The sequence below is a fragment of the Neodiprion fabricii genome, chromosome 6 (assembly GCF_021155785.1).
Source record: "Neodiprion fabricii isolate iyNeoFabr1 chromosome 6, iyNeoFabr1.1, whole genome shotgun sequence".
Lineage (NCBI taxonomy): Eukaryota > Metazoa > Arthropoda > Insecta > Hymenoptera > Diprionidae > Neodiprion > Neodiprion fabricii.
The window spans coordinates 27,128,527-27,150,431 of NC_060244.1; the positions used below are offsets into that span (position 1 = coordinate 27,128,527).

Below are 21,905 nucleotides of genomic sequence, written 5' to 3' on the forward strand. Positions count from 1 at the left end.
GATATATGTATATTGAAGCAGTATGTACCATCAAAAAATTAAATTCGCATTTCGATACATGCTGTTTAGTTGCATCAGGACTCTTAAGAAGGTTCAGTAAGAATTCTTCAGCCGATATTCTAAACTCTGTATATAAATACAAGATTTGAATAAATCTATGGTACGCTTCATATTTCTTGGTTAATACTTATGGTTTTGATTGCAGGTATTCTATAGGGAGATCCGATGCTGATGCTGGTGTGCAATATTCTTGGCTGTGGAAACTGGCTAATGTTACACAGTCACCCTACAGCTATTTGTGGTCAAATGCAAGCGCTACACCAGAATTAATAGCTGGTCCTGCGAGACGTACAATGTACGTTACTGCCTTGTACTTCACAATGACCTGCATGACGTCGGTGGGCTTTGGAAATGTCGCAGCAGAAACTGATAATGAGAAAATTTTCACCATTTGCATGATGATCATCGCTGGTACGAATGAAACTATTGACGAAAATTAATTATTTCAATGCAGCGTGATCAAATCTGATTTTCATAACAGTGTTCTGATATTTCCAGCTCTTCTGTATGCTACAATATTTGGGCATGTAACGACCATAATCCAGCAGATGACGTCGGCAACAGCAAAGTATCACGATATGTTAAACAACGTTAGGGAATTCATGAAACTTCATGAGGTACCGAAAGCGCTTAGTGAACGAGTTATGGACTACGTCGTCAGCACGTGGGCCATGACCAAAGGGCTTGACACTGATAAGGTTCTTAATTACTGTCCCAAGGATATGAAGGCAGATATTTGCGTTCATTTAAATAGAAAGGTCTTCAACGAACATCCAGCCTTCAGGTAAATAAATACATACCAAGACAATGCCACGATTCAATGTCACAGGGACAGTTACCTGAAGTGAAAAATTTTTGATGGTAGAAAATTACTCTGGCTAATGAAACGTCTGCATTTGTCTTTGCTTTCATAAGTAGAGCGTTTGATCCGGGTACAAATGAGACAATGGATTGTACATAGCATAATATTTCTAAATCAATTTAAACTATCGGCGAGTAAACGAGAACAAATATTGCCCTAACATAGTACATCAGTCAGAAGAACAGCTTGAAAAAAACAAGCTTATAAGTGAGAGAACTCTTAAATGCTTTGTTTTGACAATTTTGAAGAATACTTTTACCTGACCCAACTCTCAAAATCAATTTCATTGTTACAACTTAATTTTCAGACTTAACTGAAACCCCAACTTCCACATGATTTCAGTATGCTCTCATCAAAATATTTAGGAAAGTTTTAATTTTTAAACTGCGAGCATAATAGTACAGCGTCAACCAAATGGTGTTACTTACAGTTAATCTTGCAAACCCTTCTGGTTGCTGCACCTATACATCTTGTTTCAGTTTAAGGTTTCGTACGTTGCAGACTGGCCTCTGATGGCTGTTTAAGAGCTCTCGCTATGCACTTCACGATGTCACATAGTGCACCAGGGGACCTCTTGTACCACACTGGCGAATCCATAGACTCTCTATGCTTCATCGTAACCGGGAGCCTGGAGGTGATACAGGACGACGAGGTAGTCGCGATTCTCGGCAAAGGAGACGTCTTTGGTGACAGCTTTTGGAAAGATTCTGCCATCGGTCAGAGCGCGGCCAATGTTAGAGCTTTGACATACTGTGATCTCCACACCATCAAACGTGACAGACTGCTGGAGGTCCTCGACTTTTACCAAGCATTCGCAAACTCGTTTGCTCGTAATCTCGTCCTCACCTACAACCTTCGTCATCGGGTAAGTCGAACAATATGTCATCTTCACAAATCTTGCGCATAAATAATGACCCCAGGATGCAGGACTTATTTCGATTTCTCAAATATTTTCTGAGGGAATGGATAAAATACGTATTATACAACGATTTGAATTTTATTTCATTCATTTTAATAATCAGGTTCAACAATATCAAAAGACGGTAATGATCGGCTACAAGTAAATGTTCTTTCTTAAATCACCATTATGCCTATTATTGAAGAAAAAAATTTTGTAAAAAAATTTGTGCGTGTGTCATGTCTCATCGGCATGTTTCTTAAGAATGTTAGTTTTTTTCATTGCATTTGCATTGTTTTTCTTTTCTCGCATATTGCTTTCCCCCTGATATGTTGAGTATTATATGAATTTCATTGTATACAAATCAATTATAATTAACAGTTATACCATATTAACGACATGGCAACTCAGGCCGAATTAGTGGAATTAGTTAACACCAAGCAAACAGACTTCTCAAAGAAAAATTAACTATATTTTATTTTATAATACAGTAACAGACAGTATAGTAACAATACATTAAAAAAAGTTTTTAAACCTCTCAAAGATTGAAATTGAGAATAGATTAAACTATTACAGTCGAAAGCAGATATCCATAACAATGACATAAAGTTATATAAAATGTTAAATTCGCACTTAAAGCTATAAACAGTCTATATTTCTAAAACAGTGACTTAATATGTATATTTACACAAAAATCCTTGTAACCGAACACGCACAATAATTTAAAGTCGTTAAATCACATTCAAGTGTTAAAAAACAAACGTACTGGAAAATGTACAATAATGTTAATCCTCATCGACTTCCGGATTCCATTACTTATCTCATACTGAATTAGGCCATTGAGGTATTGCATGTATTCTTTATATATTGCAACAGAGATAAAATGATCTCACATTCTTTGGCATTACTCACTAATTATTTCTAAAAATGAAAAGATCAAAATTGATATATCTTGCTTAATTTACTTTGTAAATTATGGTAATTTATATTACCCGAATAATAGGAGTGTGCAGTTTCGTAAATAGCCAGAATTATTATTTCAGTTATTTTCGTTCTTATCATAGTCTGAGATCTTAGTTAACAAAATTACCGCTCTTATCCCGTTTCTTATCTCTAAGTCCCTCGCTATGTAAAGTTCGCCCAGCTAATTCCAGGATAACTTTGGCTGCGGGATCTTGATCCAATATTGAATCACCCCTCTCATTTTCATCTGTCTCAGGCAATGGCCCAACGCCCCAAACTTCACAATGTTTAATTGTGAAATTTTCTGATCCACTGAGTTGTGAATAATTCTGAAAAGTTGTACAAGAAACACTAGATTTTCCCGTACCATATTCACAATCCAACCAAAGTCCAGGATAGTTGAATTGGCCACCCATTAGTAAACCATTAGGCATGGTTTGCTGATGCAAATTCAAGTACTGATAATGATTGTTATATCCTGTTGCTGAAAACGTCATTATCTTTGGTTCGAGTTTAAAAAGATAACAACTGTCATTGCCAGTAAAATTCGGACTCAGAGACCAATTATCAGGCGCAAATCCTCCAAATACATGATTTTCCGTGTCTTGTATTATGAGCAGTGTTGCGCCTTGCATAGAAATTCGACCTAACATGGTGGAGAACGATTCCCCGTGTATCTGGCTTGAGAATAAAAATCGCCATTCGTTTCTCAACTCATGCGGAAGACTTAGATTCAAAAATAAAACATCGCTAAGTCCCAGGATGCTTGGAAAATGAGGTATATTTTCCAAGCCTCTGCAAACGGGCATCAAATTAAGGTCATTGATTTTTAAGCTAGTATTCTTATCCCCCTTTTTTTGCGATATGAGAAACAAATTTTTGAAAACGTGTGATTGGATTGATTTGAAATTAGCTGCCTGAGAGAACCAGTTCTCCAGTTCATCAGACGTTATGATATCTTCGTTATTTCCCAAACCTTCGCAAAGACTTTGAGAGTAGAGATTTATCCTTCGAGTATTTATTGCGCAGCCGATCAAACTCCAGCTGTTATAATGAGGGTTACCACTATTCTTCTGTAATCTCAAATACGAATTTACCGTTGCCTCGACGTACTGGAGAAAGCAAGCCTTAGGTATTTCATACTTTTGTTCATTCTCCGAAAATCCTTTGAATATCAATGTTGCACGCTCGTCGGCACTACCTCTAACTGCAAAGACATAAAGCCGACCAAAATTCTCCCCATTTATCGCGGACAATTTTTTTCCCGGTTCATGGCACAAAAATTTTACAACAAACTGCAGCAAATAATCATCCAGATGTGTCGACCAGTGCTTAAAAACATCCTCTCTTTTTATCGATCCAGAACTTCTTGACATTGATTTAAATAAATTCTCTACCAAGCTCTGCTCCTCCGCTGATAGAATATTTCCCGACTGAGACGACCGACTGGTTCCGTGACCCATCTGCAAAATTTAAAGAACATTTCTATGTGCGAAGGTCAGTTTCAATCTTATATTAAATAACGTATGAATTTAGGGTTATCCCCAAATTCTGTTTATTTAAAAAAAATTAACAGATCTAAGACTAGGTAAATTTCTTCTTCAACAGTTGGGCAATTAAAACTGGCCGGCTTAATTAAAGAGTAATACAAGAATTAGCGAACCTTTTCGTCGACCCTCGCGAATCCGTGAAAAAATTCAACTAGCACGAAACTTGGCAGTCTTGAATGAAACCGAATTGTTGCTTTGTTTATTTTAACAAACAATGGTATGGGCGATCAGCTGACACATCACATGGTTACTTTATGTCAAAGTAAACGTGAACACGGTCGTTTCACTGAAACCACTAATGTCAAGATAAATAAATCCTTTGAGGTTATAACCCGGATTCGCGAACTATTGACTGCCGACAATGCGCATGACCGCGGGTCATCGCCTCACCGCTTCTAGCCAATTTTGGTCTGCGAAGCTCCTCAAGGCTCCCGGCTAATAAATAATTAATCGAGAGAAAAAGCAGCCCCCATACTTGATACGTGATGATCGACCGATACCAGATACTTTGTTCGTTTAATTTTATCTCGATCGCCGCCTCTTGTCAGTTGACTTGACGCGTCGGCGATAACTTACGTTTTTCGGCTATTATCGGATATCACAATAAACCTAACGAATCAATCAATTAAAATTCGTTAGTTACGATACACCAGTGTATCAGCGATTACCGAAAATAATCGTCAGTCTTCATCCACGATTACGATAGAAATGATGAATGATCGTAATTTATATACAATAATGCATATCAAACTGATAAAACCTATTTGAAATTTATCTTGGTAACACATCGGTTCCGCTTCCCCAAGAATTATATTTACCTCGATTTATTACAAACATTCTTAATTTCAGAGTACAAGTCTTTCAATGTGATGTCACGCTCCTAATCATTGGGTTTAATTTGGTTCACATCATTCTCAGATTTTCACTTGATGGCTAAATGCATTGAGTTTCTTTGATACTATCAGAGTTTTGATAAGATCTGTCCGACACAATATAATCGCAATTGAGCCAAAAATCTTTGTATTTTCCACTATGTAAATATCACAAATTAATGTTTTATGATTTTAGCTGATTTTCCGAAAGGTGGCTGATGTACGACGTGAGAAAGAACTCGCTGAACGTAGGAAAAATGAACCGCAGTTGGACCAAACACAAGATCATCTTGTTCGAAAGATTTTTTCAAGGTGAGACGCTCAATGATTGATTTATAGCAAGTCTATTTAACTGTACATGTACATCTTGTAATGTTTAATATTATATCACTTGTCGGATTGGAAACTAAACTGGTAAATGCATAACATATGGTATAATCACGTCGTTCATTCTCCCCAAATTAATGACAATGATACATAATACACAAGCCTATCATGTCCGAAATCATATTACACCATTAATCCTGAAAGCTCGCTTACCAAATTAATTTTACCCCATAATACATACATGTAATATTTAGTATTCCTTTTGCAGTCTCAAAACTGATGACAGTAAAATAAGTTTCTCCACACTCTAAATTCGGTAAAATATTATTAACTCTACCATAAAAAAAAGGAATGACGAATACCATTTATCAAATCCACTTTCAGTTTCTTAGTATTGTTACAAAATTTGTGACACAACTCATTCCAAGTAGTTAGTCTTGTTATACATTCATCAAATTGTGTAGGTATAAATACATATTTAAATTGGACAAAACAGTGCTAAAACAATCTGGTCGTTGTACTTGAATGAAAATTCCGTATAACATGTGTTGAATTACTGTGACAATTATTTTACAGAGAACAATGTTCTAAATCGTAACTTACTAAAGAAATCATAAGTTTGTAGCGTATGTTTGAACATCTCGTCATTGGCATGACATATGTAAAACACGTGGGTATTTCTTTATGTGATTGTCGATTGTTGCGCTGGCCCTGAAAAGATTCAAGACGGATGGAGAACCCCTAATGACAAAGATGGTGACCTGTCATCATCAGGATTCAGACGAGGAGCTCACTGTCAACGTTCTACCACCATGGCCCAGTTTTAGGCAATTTCATTTATTAATTTCCATTTTTCCCATTCTTATATAATATTATATTCCGTTACCGTAATTCAATATTTCGTTTTTCAATATTACCATTATCATTATTATTATTATTACTGTCACTATCATTATTATCATTATTACTGCATTAGTGTCTTTGGTTTTAATCAATGAAATTTATTATCAATGACTGGCTTATCTCATTTCTAGAATTGAAACCTTTTTTAAAATAAAGTAATGCATTTCTTGATGAAATTTATCTTTTAATCGATTTCCCTAAAAATTCCTGACTAATACACAGATGCACTTGCATATTTCTTGTTTAAGTATTATGAACATATAGAAGAACACAGTGTGACTTCAGAATAAAATATTTGAGCTGTAAAGTACTGAATATTTTCATCTAAAGAATCTTTTAAACATCATTCCACTGTGTGAAAAATTGATAATGAAGTATATCCTATTCATTTTGCAAATATTTTTGCATTGCTGATCGAATATCTATCATTGCTTTGAAGTTTGGATGGTTTGTTATAAAAGATAGAATATTGTTTATCAAGAATCAAGACCTTGTTCCCATCTTATGTTAAATCCGGAATCCCTTTATACTGTCGACAGTATAGCTGCACAGTATTCATTATTAATACTTGTAATTATAGACTCAATTAATCCTGTATTTAGGATAAGGTGGAAACTGTTAATACTCATTCGAATGCTAGACTGCTGTACAATATGCCGTAGAGATTGTGAGATTATTTTTATTTTAACAGTACAACAGGGCCACAGTAAAATATGAAAACTTCAACATTGGTTCAAACGATCCTTACATACATATAAAGGAATGAACTCTCCAACTTATTTGTTGAAGCTCGTTAAATTGGTTGACGTATCAGAAGTTTCATCACTTGTCTATAGATTCTTTGGTTTTTGCGAACAATTATCCAGTAGCAAACAAAACGAATATTCAATACACAAGTGAAACTTATACTGTAGCTGAATAGAAAGCTCACAATAGTAAACCACTACCTTTTTCTCTGTATAACGATTAGATATTCACCCTGCAAAATACATAGCTGATATTAACTGCAACCATCCACAATAGTGAAATATAGTAGCTATAGACTTTTTGATGATATGAATAGAACTCAATATTAAAGTCGGTGTAATTGAGTGATGACCGATACTTTGTATTTATACCGATTACCTATAACCGTTGTTATACTGTATAGATTTTCATACATCGTTACAAATTGTTTTAACACAGTTTTAAACAGAATCATCACGAGAATTATTTTCAGGTTATTTTTCAGGGTTCATAAATCGCAATTACGAAGTGTTTATAAAATTCAAATTAAACGATATAACATACTCTAAAAATAACGTTGACTCTTTGTCTGAAACACATCTGAACACATGTATTTTGTTTTAAAATTATTAGTAACATATTAAAAGTAGCTGAATTAATCAAACGAATGAATTAAGTATTATTCAAAATGTGAATAATTTTTTTAGTGGCAAGTAATGAAGAAAAGGCTTTTTTAAGATCTTAAATGATGAAAGTATTGGGATATACTTTCTGGGACACAAGCGGCTTGTTCCATGCTTTTAACTAACAAACACAATGGAATGCATGTGACAGACACCCTCTAGGATTTAACTTTCTCTTTTCTACTGATGTTTTAATGAATAACTGCAGATATATTTGTACTATAATCATCACTAAATAGAGCTGTTCCGAGAACTGACATTGTTACTAATTTTTAATAATTGAACTAGAGATTGCTATGCGAAATATCAAGTGTTAAGGTGCATCGGCAGTCTTTGTATACTTAGAAGCTACCAGTACTCAATTATATTATTCATCATTACTGGATTTAAAAAATGCACAAAAATCGTTACCTGATCGTTGATTTGTTGTCTCAAGAAGCATGATTTGGTCTGCAAATGGAACACGATTCGCTACCGTCCCTAAAGAAAGTGTACTGTTTAATCTAAAAATAACTGCATGACCCGGAAGCTTTAAATTTTTTGGTAAACAAGGCAGCAGCTCTGTATAGTATAATGATAAATCAAATGAACAATCCTGTACTTTCATACACACACACATATATATATATATACTATAATTTTTAACCCTGTAGGCACCTTGTAGGTTGCTCGTGAACACCGCTGGAGCTGTACCCTAGCCTTGTAGCTTTGTATCGAAAAAAAATTTACGGTACTTCTTAAATACGTTTGTATTTTTATTAATTGCTATTTCTAGCTTCGTAAATCTTATTAACAGAATCCTTTGTGTGTTTTGGTACAGGTTCCGCCGAGAGAGACATAACACAGATGTTGAAAAAGCGGACAACAAAGAAAATAAGGATGGGGAATCTTTGCATTCCAGAAAAATGTCATCGAGTGATGAGAACAATGCTAATCGTACACGACCTAGCAAGTGGGGCCGTTTACTAGGCAGTTCTAGTCTAGACTCTAGTAATGAAACAGGCATGAATGATACTTTCAAACGTTCTCTAAGCGCCAGAGATTCAAGACCTAGCTCAAGTGCAAGTACTAATAAAGTTTTCCCAAAGCTAGCTAAGCTAGGGAGTACTGGTGCAACTATCGAGGAAGTCAGTGATACGGAAAATTTGAAAGAATCAACACATGTACAAAATTTAAGTGCAGATTCAAAACAATTAAGTCTCAGAAGACTGGAAAGTTATGACGGAGGTCTGATATCACAACCGCATAATGACAGGGAGATTTTATCTGCTGTTTTAGAAGTTAAGGTTGATTTAAAGTTGGAAGTTCAAAAGGTTAATCAGAGATTAGCAAAGATAGAAGACATGTTACAGACTCTGATGAATCGCGTCTCTGTTAGTAGCACACCAATGACTGTAGTTCCTGCGCATAATCAAAATAATTCTACATCGACTCATTTGCAGAGCGTCAGTTCTGCAACACAAGGAGATAGTACAGAACAAAAGTCTGTAGATTCTAACAAAGAGCAATCATGCGATCGTTTCAAATTTCAAGAATATACGCAATCGCATTCTGATCGTTCTAAAGAAGTTTCAGATAGACTTATGAGCTGTCCTAGTGAATATAAAGGCCCTAAAGAAGTTAGCAAAGAGTTGTTCGAACGTTTAGCCCAGGCCTCAACCTCTCGGGATGACGTGAATCCTTTGGGACCATTAATTTTGAGAAAACGTAGGAGCAAATCGCGAAATAAAGGTGCAGCTCCTCAAGCCCCTCTAGCTACGCAGCCTGTGAGTCCTACGGATGCGACTGAAACTACACAAATGCTCGAACCTGCTGAAGAATCTGTAACGTCAAGCGCAGAAGCACGAACGGAAAGGTTAGAGCGGACCGAAAGATTAGAACGTAAGCGACCACCACCCAGACCTAGAGAATATTCATGAAAATTCGCTTACCATTCTAAGAAATTATCAGTAAATAGCGAAGTTGCAAAATACATGGTCTAGTTTTTGCGCCGCAAAAGTCATCTTCGAATATATTTCGATATTTAATCTCTGACATAGGTTGCTTGTATAATAATAATTGTTTCATAATACCACCAAATTCTAGTTGCATTTCAGATTTTTATACCTTACAATCGCATGAATATTTAATGACGTTTGCGATATCATATGGCACCATTGTAATTTTAGACTTGTATCGGAAGCTAGACTTTCATCACACACATATTGTGTATTAGTTTATCTGTTAAAAAACTTGTACAGTCCAAGCATAACGTTTTTCTGTATCATTTTATATCTTTCATACTCATCGAATTATGTCAGTCGATGAATTTACATCTTACCTGATTATTATGGCTGCATTATTAATTTTGTGGCGCAAAATCAGATCGGCAAAGTTTCTCAATTGGAGAATTATTGTTTTGGAAAAATGAATGTTCAACTTAAGATCTTGTTATTGTAGGAGGGCTTTAGAATATCCGTTTAGACTCAGTAAATTTGCTGCTAAGTTCAACGTAATTAAGACATGATAGTACCGATACGTGAATTATAAAATCCAATAGAGTTTGCTAATTGGTTAAAAACAGTTGAACCTCTTTGGTGAAATTTTATTTTTGCTGTAAAAACAACACTATTTCCTCACGTACTACAAATTGCTATAGTGAACTTCGATCTTTTTACGTTCATAAATAACTTGGATAACCGAACTGAAGTTGACACGATCAATTATGGAATGATGTTGGTGTTCAAGTTAATTTTTAGTTTGTACAACTTTCTTATACTCATTAATAATACATATTATATTACTTCCATCTAAGTTCTGGATTGATAAACGATGCTTAGGAATCGATGATACATTCAAATCTGTGGACCAAATCGTGCAGGGTTTGCTTTTACTCTGAATCACTGAGATATGATAATCTGCAACTGAAGTGTAGACTCTAAGACATAAGTGTGTGTTGTATAAAAGGATAAATGTAAAGACACCCTACTTACCATCTCAGATAATCATCTCTGATAAGCAATAAAAAGGAAATCTCGAAATCTGAGGCATGCGACCGAATGATAATCAGCGTATTACTTAGCAGCAGTTTTATGAGCATAACTTGATATTCTATAAGTCCGATGTAGGAATTGCCTTTGATTTGATTTTGCTTGCTAAATACATCTTATAAATATGACAATGTAATTATGACAGACATTATGCAAAGTAGCTGAAGCTGCAGAATGTGATATGGAGTAAGGCCACATTTGTGCAATAATAGCTTGCGATGACTTTTTCGGACATCGAAATGTTAAAAATATGGAATAATTTAATTCTTATGATTAATTAAGATATCGAATGAGTAGTTACTCACCTTTGACTTATAATTAAATCGAACAGAAACACCTAAAAATTCGTTAAAAACTTATTTGTATGTATATGTATATGTAAATATACATAAGATATATACAGGTGTATATATAAATAATGCATGTATGTATACATAAAAATAAATTAATAAATAAATTTTATTAGGAAAGTTTATGATACGGTCTACTATAAGATATGAAAAAAAGTTAGGTTTTTACTCGGGATGCCTGAGAAATTTTTAGAAATTTTATATTTGATGCTTAGCGATAGATCTGCCTAAATAACATAATTTAATGAGGAACTAAAGTTAAAAGCTAAGAAAAAACTTGTTATAGCCAGCAAGCGTGAAGCAAACCTGTTTGTCTGGTATTGATCAGTTGATTGAAGTAGTTAAAACTATTGTTGTTATTTAGTGCTAATGAATGGTAATATCAGAGATGTTTTGTTATATTATGTCTCTTGTAAGGAGGTGTGGTAGGTTTGGTATAAAGAATATAAAGCATCCTCCTTGGAACATTTGAACATTCTGCAACTTGACATCATATGTATGTAAATATCATAATTCAAGCTCATGAGTTCACTAATTAGAAAAAAGTAGTTGTAAATACCTTTATTTCTCTGGTAAACCTCTCTGGTATTAACATGCGTTATTAATAGATATTTTCTAATTCTGTGCATTCTGGGTTGATGAAAGAAGTTTATTAATTTTTATATTATTTTCGTATTACCAGGGAACATTTAAGCGAAATGAAAAATGAAACCTGCATACTCGGCACTCCCAGTAGCCAAATATAGCAATACTAGGTATTATATTACAAATATTACAATATAAATATTATGGGTAAATGAATAGTCAAAAGCAGACATTATATGAACGTTTAGCGGCCAATTGCTGTAGCTCTCTACAAACTGGTTTCAAAGTCATAATCCAATTGCCTTTATTGCTAAGCAGCCTGTAATATTTTATTACATTCCTCAACATTGACAAGACATACATATACCTACTATATTTATTAAATCGTAAACTTTGTACCATTCTTGTAAATTGTAATGAAAAGTTGCAGCAAACATTCTGCAATACAAAGTGACATGAATTCTTGTTAGATGTATAATTATTACTCTACAGAGAAGCGTTTTAACATACAACTCTGTAATGTCCAAATACAATTTAATTATAAACAATTTAATGCTTATAATAAATATTTGAACTGTAATAACAACGGACATGCATTGACATGTGTTTAAGAAAGTCATATATTACTCAATTGATAAAAGTCACTTCTGTATTGTATAAAAGAACCAGGTATTTATTATTTTATGTGATAAAACAATTCTGAAATTGTAATTTAAGATCTTATACAGCAATATGTTTGCTATGTAAGATATAAATTAAAATGATGAAACTAAGAAAATATATATATATATATATATAATTTGTTGCAAGTTAGCAACTCTGCAGCTATATGAATATCTAACAAAAGAATGAATTTAAATGATATCCCACAATCAAAGCATAGTACAAATATGTAAGATATCTGTAATCCATTTACGTTCTGAAGTATGACAAATGCAATTATAACAATTAAACCTTGAGGGTCTTATTGTTTAGGAAAAAGCGATTGCTTACTTAAAAAGTTTTTCACTTCAAATGATTTCTGTCAATCAACTATGGAACATGTACTATTTATAATATCATGATTTTTTCACCAGACGATGTCGTATATGACACGAACTTACTATTTTCAACATGTTTTCTGTTTTCAACACTTTGAATAATGTTGGTCAACGCTAACAATGCAATAATCTATGCGGAATGTACATGAACATAAAATTCGAACGTTATAAAAAAAATTCCAAAGATCTAATTTCTTAAATAGAATTAAGTACCTGCATATGTGAGAATATAATTTCGCAAAATTATAGTATATATATATATGCAAACCAAAGAATGTAAATCAGAGTTGAACTTGTTTCTTATTTTTCATTGGTAAAAAGTTGTTAATATGCAACGTGCGTTAAATATATATACGATATCTTACACACACGTACGATATAAATTGTTGACAATTGAGAGTCTTTAGTCAATTTTTTAGTAATTATTATTAAATCTAAAGCAAGCATGGAATCACGAATATCAATAACTATTGCTAAAATAATGAAAAAAAAAACTTATGAAAAGTATAAGAAATTTAAATGCAGTGCATTTTTATTCTACAATTGGGATCTTCTGATCAATTAACAGAATTCCCACACAAGCCTTTCAATGACAAACGCATACTTGTATATTGAAAATATACTCAAAATGATAAAAAAAAAAAAGTTCTCTGTCCATTTTCCTTGTACAAATCCTAGTACAGCGCCTGTACATTTACAATCTTTTGGAGATATATGCGTATGCAACAGTTGAAAGTATTTAGGAAGTTATGAATTGGTAGATAATTTAGCGAGGATTTGCAAAATGTATCGTATATTTCATTTCATGTTACAACTCTAATTTTTTTACAACAATAACAAGACTTCGAGGTATTGATGATTTTCCGATTCAATTACTCCTCCGAATTTTAACTCAGTCTGAACTAATTCACATTTGATATCTATTCGTCTCTTTTTTGTAGAACATGAATATAGAAACCTGGATTTTTGATTTGATCTAGTGGCTTGAAGTCACCGTAGATGGTATGCTTTGCAGTATAGTGAAAAGCCTCATTCAGCATATCTCGAAAAATTGAAAGTCTGTGAGGGTAATAAGATAATCTAAACTCACTTATGCGCTCAGAATTATGATCATTAGAAATTTCTCCATCACCTAAATCAATCAAGTAATCTAATGCTACTATAGCTGCTTTTCCGCTCACAAACAATATCGAGGTTTTAATGTCAGTCATATGTGAACTCTGAAACCAAAGGTTTAAGGTATTATAATGAATATTGTAAACTGATATCTTGGTCGAATTCCATCAGTATAAAAAAAAAAGTTATCAGGAACTTACATTATAATATATGCATTTGGATGGAGTGAATCCTGTTGCAATTATATCATCATAGTTTCTGTGATCAATTAGTAACAATCCACCCGGCTTTACACAACGCTCAAAGTTTGCAAGTGCCTGCCTGGAATACAAAATGAATTATTTTAAACGGTTTTCATAGTTGTAAGTATTGTATTTATATATATAATACTGTAAATTCACAATGACTGAAGAAAGCATATTTAATTTCCAAACATGTAGCTCAAACTTGACGCTCTGATCTCTTTAGAAAATGTTTATTTAAAAATTGTGGAAAGTAATCTTGTTTGTGTACTTTTGTTCCCTTTGATCTCCAAACGAGTCAGGCATGTGGGCAAAACTGTTTCCTAGACAGACAACAGCATCAAACCCTTCTCCAATTAAGTATCTAATGTCATCAGCTAGTGTTAACCAGTTTGCTTCTTCAATAACTGAAAAAAAATTTCTATTTAAAAATTATTTGAGAAGTGTTGAAACTAAATTAAAATTTTTTCTCTGTTCAGCTCTATGACTTTACGTACGTGCCAGAGTGATATAATACGTTTCATAAATTTCACAATGACTTCATATTTATGTTATTGCATAACGTTAGACAAGGAGATCAGATTTCTCATTTAACTCGCTAAAGCGATAGCCCATTGACCTTTTCCACTTTGGGAAAAATTAGTACCGTATCTGCGAATTATTCTTAGGCATATTTAATCTGTTTAACGTATGTTGCAATTTATTTTGCCACGTTGACTTGGTAGCTACCAAGATGAACTAGAGATAGTTATTGAAAATATGTGTACCATTATTTTTATAGATATCTGCATGCTTTTAAAATTGATTCTTTGCAGTTTAACGTTTAAGTAAGTTTAGAATAACATCTTGAATCATCTGTAACTGGAGGTCATTCAAAGTTGTATTGATAGCAAAAATTTCTGTACTTGTTTCTGGAAGACAAATGTTACTTACTCCAATTATCAAAAGCTGATTCCTTGCGGCGTGCCCACCTGGCTTTCAGTGCATATTTTAACATTTTGTCTGATGCATCAACACTAACAACTTCAAATCCTTCTTCCAGAAGCATTATTGAATCTATTCCAGTTCCACAGGCAACATCAAGAATTCGCTGACAACCGTTTTGTCTTAACAAACTCACTATAAAGTCCTTGTAATTTTGGGTACGTGACTTTTGGTCACCAATGAAGACTTCCCATACCTTTGCCGCCTTACCATCAGCATACTGATCCCTTACACCTTCCGCTGCTGTTCCAAGAGAGCGAGTGCGAAATACGGAGTCTACCATTATCTAGTAAAAATGATCCAATCGCACAACACTTGAAGTTAAAATAAGAAGATATCAATTTTAGACTGGAAAGAGATATTTCAATCTTGAAAACAAATTGTTCTTTCATTGAACTTACTTTGCAATACTCCATAAATTGAAAATTAAAAAAAAATATATCATTCGCTCATTCATTCTTCTATTAAAATATAGATATCAAAAATGTATACGAACTTCAAAATAATTACAGACAAACGTATGGAACTCGAGCAGGGATAGAAACATCACTTTGAATTGATAATAGTTTGTAACTACTTACAGAAAAATGTATGAAGTTTATCCAGCAGTGGCACTGACTACACTCAGTTGCTCAAAAAATGCTACCCTTATTTATACTCTACTGCTTATCTTGAATTATATCTGTAGCTACTGTTTACAGTTCAACATGCATTGAACTGATGGGTAGTGAAGAAGTGTATACATCGACATGTAATAAGACAAAAATTCCAACGACAACTAGACTAACTTCGTTTGATGAATTATGGTTGTGTTGTGCTATTACGAGTTATATCCAAAACAAAATAACAAATTACAGTTTTAGTAAAATCGAAAGATTCCGAACCTTATCATATAAATTTAAACTCATGCTGAATTTGTAATACGTGTCATATGATTCTAAAGTCTGATGAAAGTATAGCAGTCTACTTGATAATAACGCTATTAAAATGCATGAAACGTATTTCTCAATCCAGTGGTAATCAATTTATTACTTACAATTACTTTATACAACATGTCGAGGACCCTTTAAGCTTAATTCAACACGTTTTATCATCAAATCCAGATGATTTACAAAGTTTAAACGATTTTGAACTCTTCTTTTAAACAGAAAAATTGACCTTTCAATTTTTCTTGTTGTCGGTCAAAGTCAGACCTAATAATAACTCCTAGCTTCTGAATTTTCTTCTATATATATATATATGTGTGTATATATGTATATGTATATATCATATTTTATTGTGTTCTAGATCATACAGTAGATATTATTAATTTAATCAACTACAGTGCTCAGAGTTGAGGTTAGAAAAGAAGGAATAATAAAAACGTTCAATTATTATAAGGGAAATAATATATTTCTACAATTCAACAATTTCAATAAGTAATTGGCCCTTAATATGCTATAATACTTTCATACGGTTTGCCTGTATTTGAAATCCCTATAATATAAGGCACTTTTTAAACTTCAATAATTATTTGATTACGTCAATTATTATAGGATGCGGACCTTATCATACTTCATGTTACGTCAATTTGCATAAAAACTTTCCTACAAAACTGTGCATGCAAAGTGAACAGGTGATTAGTAGGTGACAATTAAATTTTAATACTTCCAAGGCTTTATAGAAAAATCTCATCCTTTGTTAGAATCTCAGTTTTTTTGGAATGCATTGAAAAATACAATCAGTTATATACTAAGCATTATTTTTCAGCCTACCCTGACAAACTCTAACACTGACAAATCAATTACTTATTTAGATATTCAATGTTCGGTGATTCTAAAACGTGTTAATTTTCTCCCAAGCATCAATTTCCATAAGTGGAATGTAATTTTTTTTCTTAATATTAGCATTCATCTAAGATATTAAATTTAATAATTTTTAAAAAGTGCTGGAGCGTAACATATATGTGAGAATGTGTTTTTCTGCAGATTCTTCAATTTATTGCAGGACTCTAGCTTCGATTATATCGGTATACGAACCAGATTTTTTTAATATAAGAGATATATGCAACCACCTTCAACAGGGTGTCCCAACAGTCTTTTTTCAAATTTGTAATAATCTGGTGTAAGTTTAACAGTAATTATAAGTTATAGTTACATTTATAGTTATCATGGAGTTTAACATTTATTATCTATTTAATTACCTTTTTTTCCATGCATTTTGATGATGCATATTTTGTTATAACGCACAATATTTTAAATTAAATATTTACAATTTACTTTTGAATCAACATTATTCATACTTATGAGGCACTTACAAATGGTATGTTGGTTTCTATTTTTTCTACATGCAACGAATATAAGGCTTTTATTATTATAGTATCGTGTATAAAATATTTTCGTTTTTTAAAGCTGCCAGTTACTGACAATATAAGTTGTTATTTAAAATGGGCTTGCTGTGTCCCACAATAACATAAATAACACGGACTGAAAGATTTTTATTTACCTAAGCACATGCTTCAATATCTGTGCAAATTGAAGTGTTTGCGAATAAAAATGACACTCGAACTTTTTTTTGTGATGGTTGTAAGGTTACACTGTTGTTACTATATCTATCACGATCACTATTATAATTTAATTTTAGCTGCCTCTTAGCAAATTTATTATACATGAGAATGTAAGAAGAGAAAAAAATGAGGACGGTCAGTTATATGAAGTTGAAAAATGTATCACATGAGAGATAGCAGCCATAGTTACAGCAGAATAATTTTATGTTGTAATAAGATTTATCTAATATTCATGCCTTATTTGGAATATTCGAAACATTTCAATTCTAATATCAGGTGCTAAATAGAAATTACAAGCAAGAGTCAAGCATTTCAACATCGTTATAACGTGTAGCTTGACATTGGTCTTATTACATACATAATGAAACTGAAATTGTTCAGCATTGTCAGAAAATATTGTACAAAAATGATCTTTCCATTCTTATTGAGGTATCTACTTGTGTTAATTCGATTTCTGTTCAATTTCCAACATCTGTAAAATATTACTTTTGCTTTTGAAATGAAAAATTTTTAACTCGTAGATTGTGTGGATACCTCTACAGGATATTTCAACAGGTTGTATGCCTTGCACCACGCATCAGTGGTATCAGAATGCTGGGGCTTTGAGCCTGCCTCAAAAATGGATGTTGAAGTAACTCAGCAGCCGTAGCTCGTTGGGCAGGATCACGTACCAACATTCTTTCAAGGAAACCTTGGAGTCGAGGGCTTACCTGAGAACATAAAATGGATATTTTTGTAAATTATATTCATCAGCTTACAACTGTTTCAATTTTACCAAAGATTCACAATTTTGCCCTCTTTTTAAACAATCTTTTAGCATTTTGTCTTTATTATTTGCATGGGGAAATAATGCCTACCTTGTGGGAATTTTTTAACTTAGGAGGTGGCATGTCTCTTATTCTTCGCATCGCTTGCAAAGGTGGCTCATTAAAGAATGGCGGCTCTCCATCCACCATCTCTATGATCATGATACCCAGCGACCAGATGTCAACTTCCGGACCATACGGTAACCTATTTATTGAGGAAATATATATATTGCGTTTACATAGAACAAGTAGCTTCAGTTCATGCTGATAATGAGAAATAATTATGTGGAATAATCGGCTGTGATAAGTTTTATAATTTTGAAGATTGGGCACAGTAATAATTATAGTGTATCGTACCTCGATATTACTTCAGGACTCATCCAGTAAGGAGTGCCGACCAAGGACTTTCTTTTTGGTAGTTCTTGGGAGACTTGGGCACAAAACCCAAAGTCTGACAATTTTACTCTACCATCCGCGGCAAGTAAGATGGAATCAGATTTAATATCTCTATGAATAACTCCCTGAGAATGTAAATATGCCAAAGGTTTTAGACACTGGGAACAAACAGTGGCTATTTGACTTTCATCCATCCTTGAGTGCGTTACTATATCTGTGAGCGCGCCACCTTCAAGATATTCCATTACAACCCACAATTCATCATTGACCAAAAAGCTATCATACATTTCAACGATATTTGGATGGTGATAATCGCGCATTATCACAACTTCATTGAACAAGAGTTCTCTCCTTTGTTGTTTCCGCAAATCCATTTTTTTCACCGCCACTTGACGGTTAGTACTTTTGTCTGTAGCTATACAAACTGTGCCGGTACTTCCCTCTCCTATTTTCAAGAAGTTTTCCAGATTTTCTCTCGGGTCTCCTCGGCTGACTACCATCTGTAAGGCAGCTCTAAACTGTTCATGCGTTAATCTATGCTCAGCACTTTGCTTGTTTGCATTACTAGCTGATCCAGTGGCCAAATTTCCTGACGACACGGAACTCTTCAAGTTTTGATTCTGATCAGGGGTTGAAGTTGTGACAGGAGTGGCAGACGTTGTTCCAGATTTTGATAAATTATGCATGGACTGGGAGGACTCAATTGGCTTCTGGAAGTGTGTGTGTATATTCTGAGAATTCTCAGGAACCCCGTAAGCTTGAGAATGTTTAGTGAGATTATGAGAGCTCAGCTGACTCAAAGATCTCTGCGAAGCTATGGAGCCAACGGGGGATATCTTTGGTTGAATTTTTTGAACCATAAGTCCGTGAGACATGGTATGATCTCTGGATGCAGGAGAGTCAACGCTTGCAACCTGAATTGTGAAATTTATAATTACTGAAGGATTGATTCGTGCTTTTTGTTACAGATTATGATATTATTCACAATCAAACATACCTGAATGCTCCCGTTGTATTGACCCATTGATTGACTGCTGTTAGACGGTTGATTAAGTCTTTGGAAATCATGTTCTGAAGGCTGAGGAGTATTTGGATTTGAAGTTGGTAAGTTTGGATTATTGCCAACACCTTGTAAATTTGAAATGGGGCTCAAGTTTTGGAAATTGAGCATTAGGTTCTGACTATTCGAGTTCAAATGAGTCAAATTGGGCGAAGACTGCATATTTGGATTCATGTTTTGAACATTCGGAACGAAATTTGGTAGATTTGGATTTACGTTCTGTGAATTTGAATTCATATTTTGTACGTTAGGATTTAAATTTTGTAAATTAGAAGGCAAGTTTGATGAACTTTGTCTGTAGCCGTCTGTATAAGAGTGTGGTTTTCCAAAATTTGAATAAGTTTGAGGTTGAACAGTATTTGTCGTCATTTCCTGCCCCTCAGGGACAGATGGTGGAAGATTCGTATTGTTTCTGTAATCTCTCCTGAGCCTCGGAGGGCTCGATGACCTCAAAGAATTAGATCTTGCAACATTGCTTGTTTTCGGCAAGCCATTTTCGGTGGTTTTGTCACCTGGTATTCTGACCCTAGGATCATTATGACCTCTGACAATTGTTTTCAAGTCTAAAATTTCGGTGGGTGTTATTTCACTCGGATCAACCAGCGGTAAAGGTCGATTAGTCGGATTGTTGCCAACAATCGAAGCCCATTGTAATGGTAAGCCAACAAATTTACCCTCACGTTTGTCAAAACCTGTGTGAACTCTGTGTTCAAAATTTGTTGGCGTTGAAATTTGTGGCTTTTTCTTCTTCTTTGCAAACATGATGGCAGGGTAGTCGGCTCCTGTGAAAAAATCCTATATTCATATACTTCAATCTCATGACACGAATCAAATCAATTAGGTTTTTCATGCGCGATTAATACTACTTTCTGATATCGATAATTGAGAAATTAAATTTTGTACATCTCGGCTATCTACAGCAACATCTATTTGCTTTTAGGACTTAGCAACGCTTTTTGTTATTGGTGTAGGAAATTTGTATAAACCCACATACTTAAATAATGAGAATGTTTGAAAAATTGATATGTAACTTTTCTTCGGTACTTGGCATTGAATAATGAAAAACAACTGAACAAATGAACTTTTACAACAAGTATGCTAGATGTAATTCTAACAGTTGTTCAACAGGCTCAACTTCAGATTGCTTGCAAATACAAACATGTATCACTGCCTAGCCTGTACCAGACAACAAATAGTGTAATTCCAAACGGTTTCGCAAGAATTCGGTGAATCCGTCAATAACCTGAATACCTTGAAGTCGATTGAAAATATCTTTGAATAAAACAATGTTAAGTGGGTATTGTTAAAATCGGTGAAATCGTGATTTATTATCATTAATGCCTTAGGAAGCCAAGTGACAGCAACGCCTTAAGTGATGGCCTAATTTTAAAAACAAATCACGATCGAATCAACCCAAGGAATTCACTATGATACTCACCCGACTTGCATCAAATAAAACTTTCACCGTTTATTTCGAATTATTCAAATAGTTTTTACGCAAAATTTAATCATAAATTTATTGTCTATCCCTTCAGCAGGTTGTTTGCACGGTGGCGCTCCTAGTAGACAAAGCATCAATCCCGCGAGGAATTAAAATGGGGCGCTGTGACGTAGAGCATATGTAAAGCATTAAGTATCTACCTATATCGCATACGAAAGAGCGCCATCCTCATGGGTGTTACTCTGTTAAAAAATGCGTAGCAGCCTTTAAGCTCTGTCTCTACGGTCTCTACAATATCACGAATGGATCAACTACGTGACAGCAATGATATACTCTCTATTTATCATACTCCGAGGCTCACAATGGGCAGCGTATGCGCCGCATACATCGCATCATCGTCACATTGACGGGTATTCTTTACACGTGTTGCATACGTGCGGTGTTGCAAGCAGACCGGGCTTTACGCA

General features: G+C 34.0%; 4 protein-coding genes across 16 annotated transcripts in view; 1 reads left to right on the plus strand and 3 right to left on the minus strand.

Annotated features, from left to right (window-relative positions):
• The window catches only part of LOC124184848 (potassium voltage-gated channel protein eag), a 39,240-nt gene extending 25,356 nt beyond the window's left edge, over positions 1-13,884 (plus strand). For 8 of the 11 annotated variants that reach the window (XM_046574969.1, XM_046574968.1, XM_046574974.1 and 5 more), the window contains 6 exons: positions 206-471; positions 559-844; positions 1,424-1,787; positions 5,402-5,517; positions 6,252-6,359; positions 8,665-13,884. In XM_046574969.1, coding sequence (XP_046430925.1) covers positions 206-471; positions 559-844; positions 1,424-1,787; positions 5,402-5,517; positions 6,252-6,359; positions 8,665-9,763 — 2,239 coding nt within the window. In that variant the 3' untranslated portion in view covers positions 9,764-13,884. The remainder of the gene's footprint in view (positions 1-205; positions 472-558; positions 845-1,423; positions 1,788-5,401; positions 5,518-6,251; positions 6,360-8,664) is intronic. The other 3 variants (XM_046574977.1, XM_046574978.1, XM_046574979.1) reach the window with 1 other exon arrangement.
• Positions 1,918-4,872, minus strand: LOC124184863 (MTOR-associated protein MEAK7). The gene is made up of 2 exons (XM_046575018.1): positions 4,447-4,872; positions 1,918-4,246 (listed from the first exon to the last, which is right to left on the minus strand). Exon 2 carries the CDS (start codon positions 4,244-4,246, stop codon positions 2,894-2,896), a length of 1,353 nt encoding a protein of 450 aa, XP_046430974.1. The 5' UTR covers positions 4,447-4,872; the 3' UTR covers positions 1,918-2,893.
• On the minus strand, positions 13,625-15,973 carry LOC124184869 (glycine N-methyltransferase). 2 transcript variants are annotated; one of them, XM_046575038.1, is made up of 5 exons: positions 15,772-15,973; positions 15,140-15,504; positions 14,478-14,613; positions 14,165-14,285; positions 13,625-14,068 (listed from the first exon to the last, which is right to left on the minus strand). In XM_046575038.1, exons 2-5 carry the CDS (start codon positions 15,471-15,473, stop codon positions 13,769-13,771), a joined length of 891 nt encoding a protein of 296 aa, XP_046430994.1. In that variant the 5' UTR covers positions 15,474-15,504; positions 15,772-15,973; the 3' UTR covers positions 13,625-13,768. The 2 variants fall into 2 exon arrangements, with proteins under 2 accessions (XP_046430994.1, XP_046430993.1); XM_046575037.1 differs by having other exon boundaries at positions 15,140-15,476; positions 15,772-15,972.
• Positions 15,974-16,423: 450 nt separating this feature from the next.
• On the minus strand, positions 16,424-21,658 carry LOC124184854 (serine/threonine-protein kinase PAK mbt). 2 transcript variants are annotated; one of them, XM_046574996.1, is made up of 5 exons: positions 21,639-21,658; positions 19,935-20,779; positions 18,899-19,851; positions 18,593-18,746; positions 16,424-18,445 (listed from the first exon to the last, which is right to left on the minus strand). In XM_046574996.1, exons 2-5 carry the CDS (start codon positions 20,757-20,759, stop codon positions 18,284-18,286), a joined length of 2,094 nt encoding a protein of 697 aa, XP_046430952.1. In that variant the 5' UTR covers positions 20,760-20,779; positions 21,639-21,658; the 3' UTR covers positions 16,424-18,283. The 2 variants fall into 2 exon arrangements, with proteins under 2 accessions (XP_046430952.1, XP_046430950.1); XM_046574994.1 differs by lacking the exon at positions 21,639-21,658 and adding an exon at positions 21,436-21,572.
• Positions 21,659-21,905: the final 247 nt, after the last annotated feature.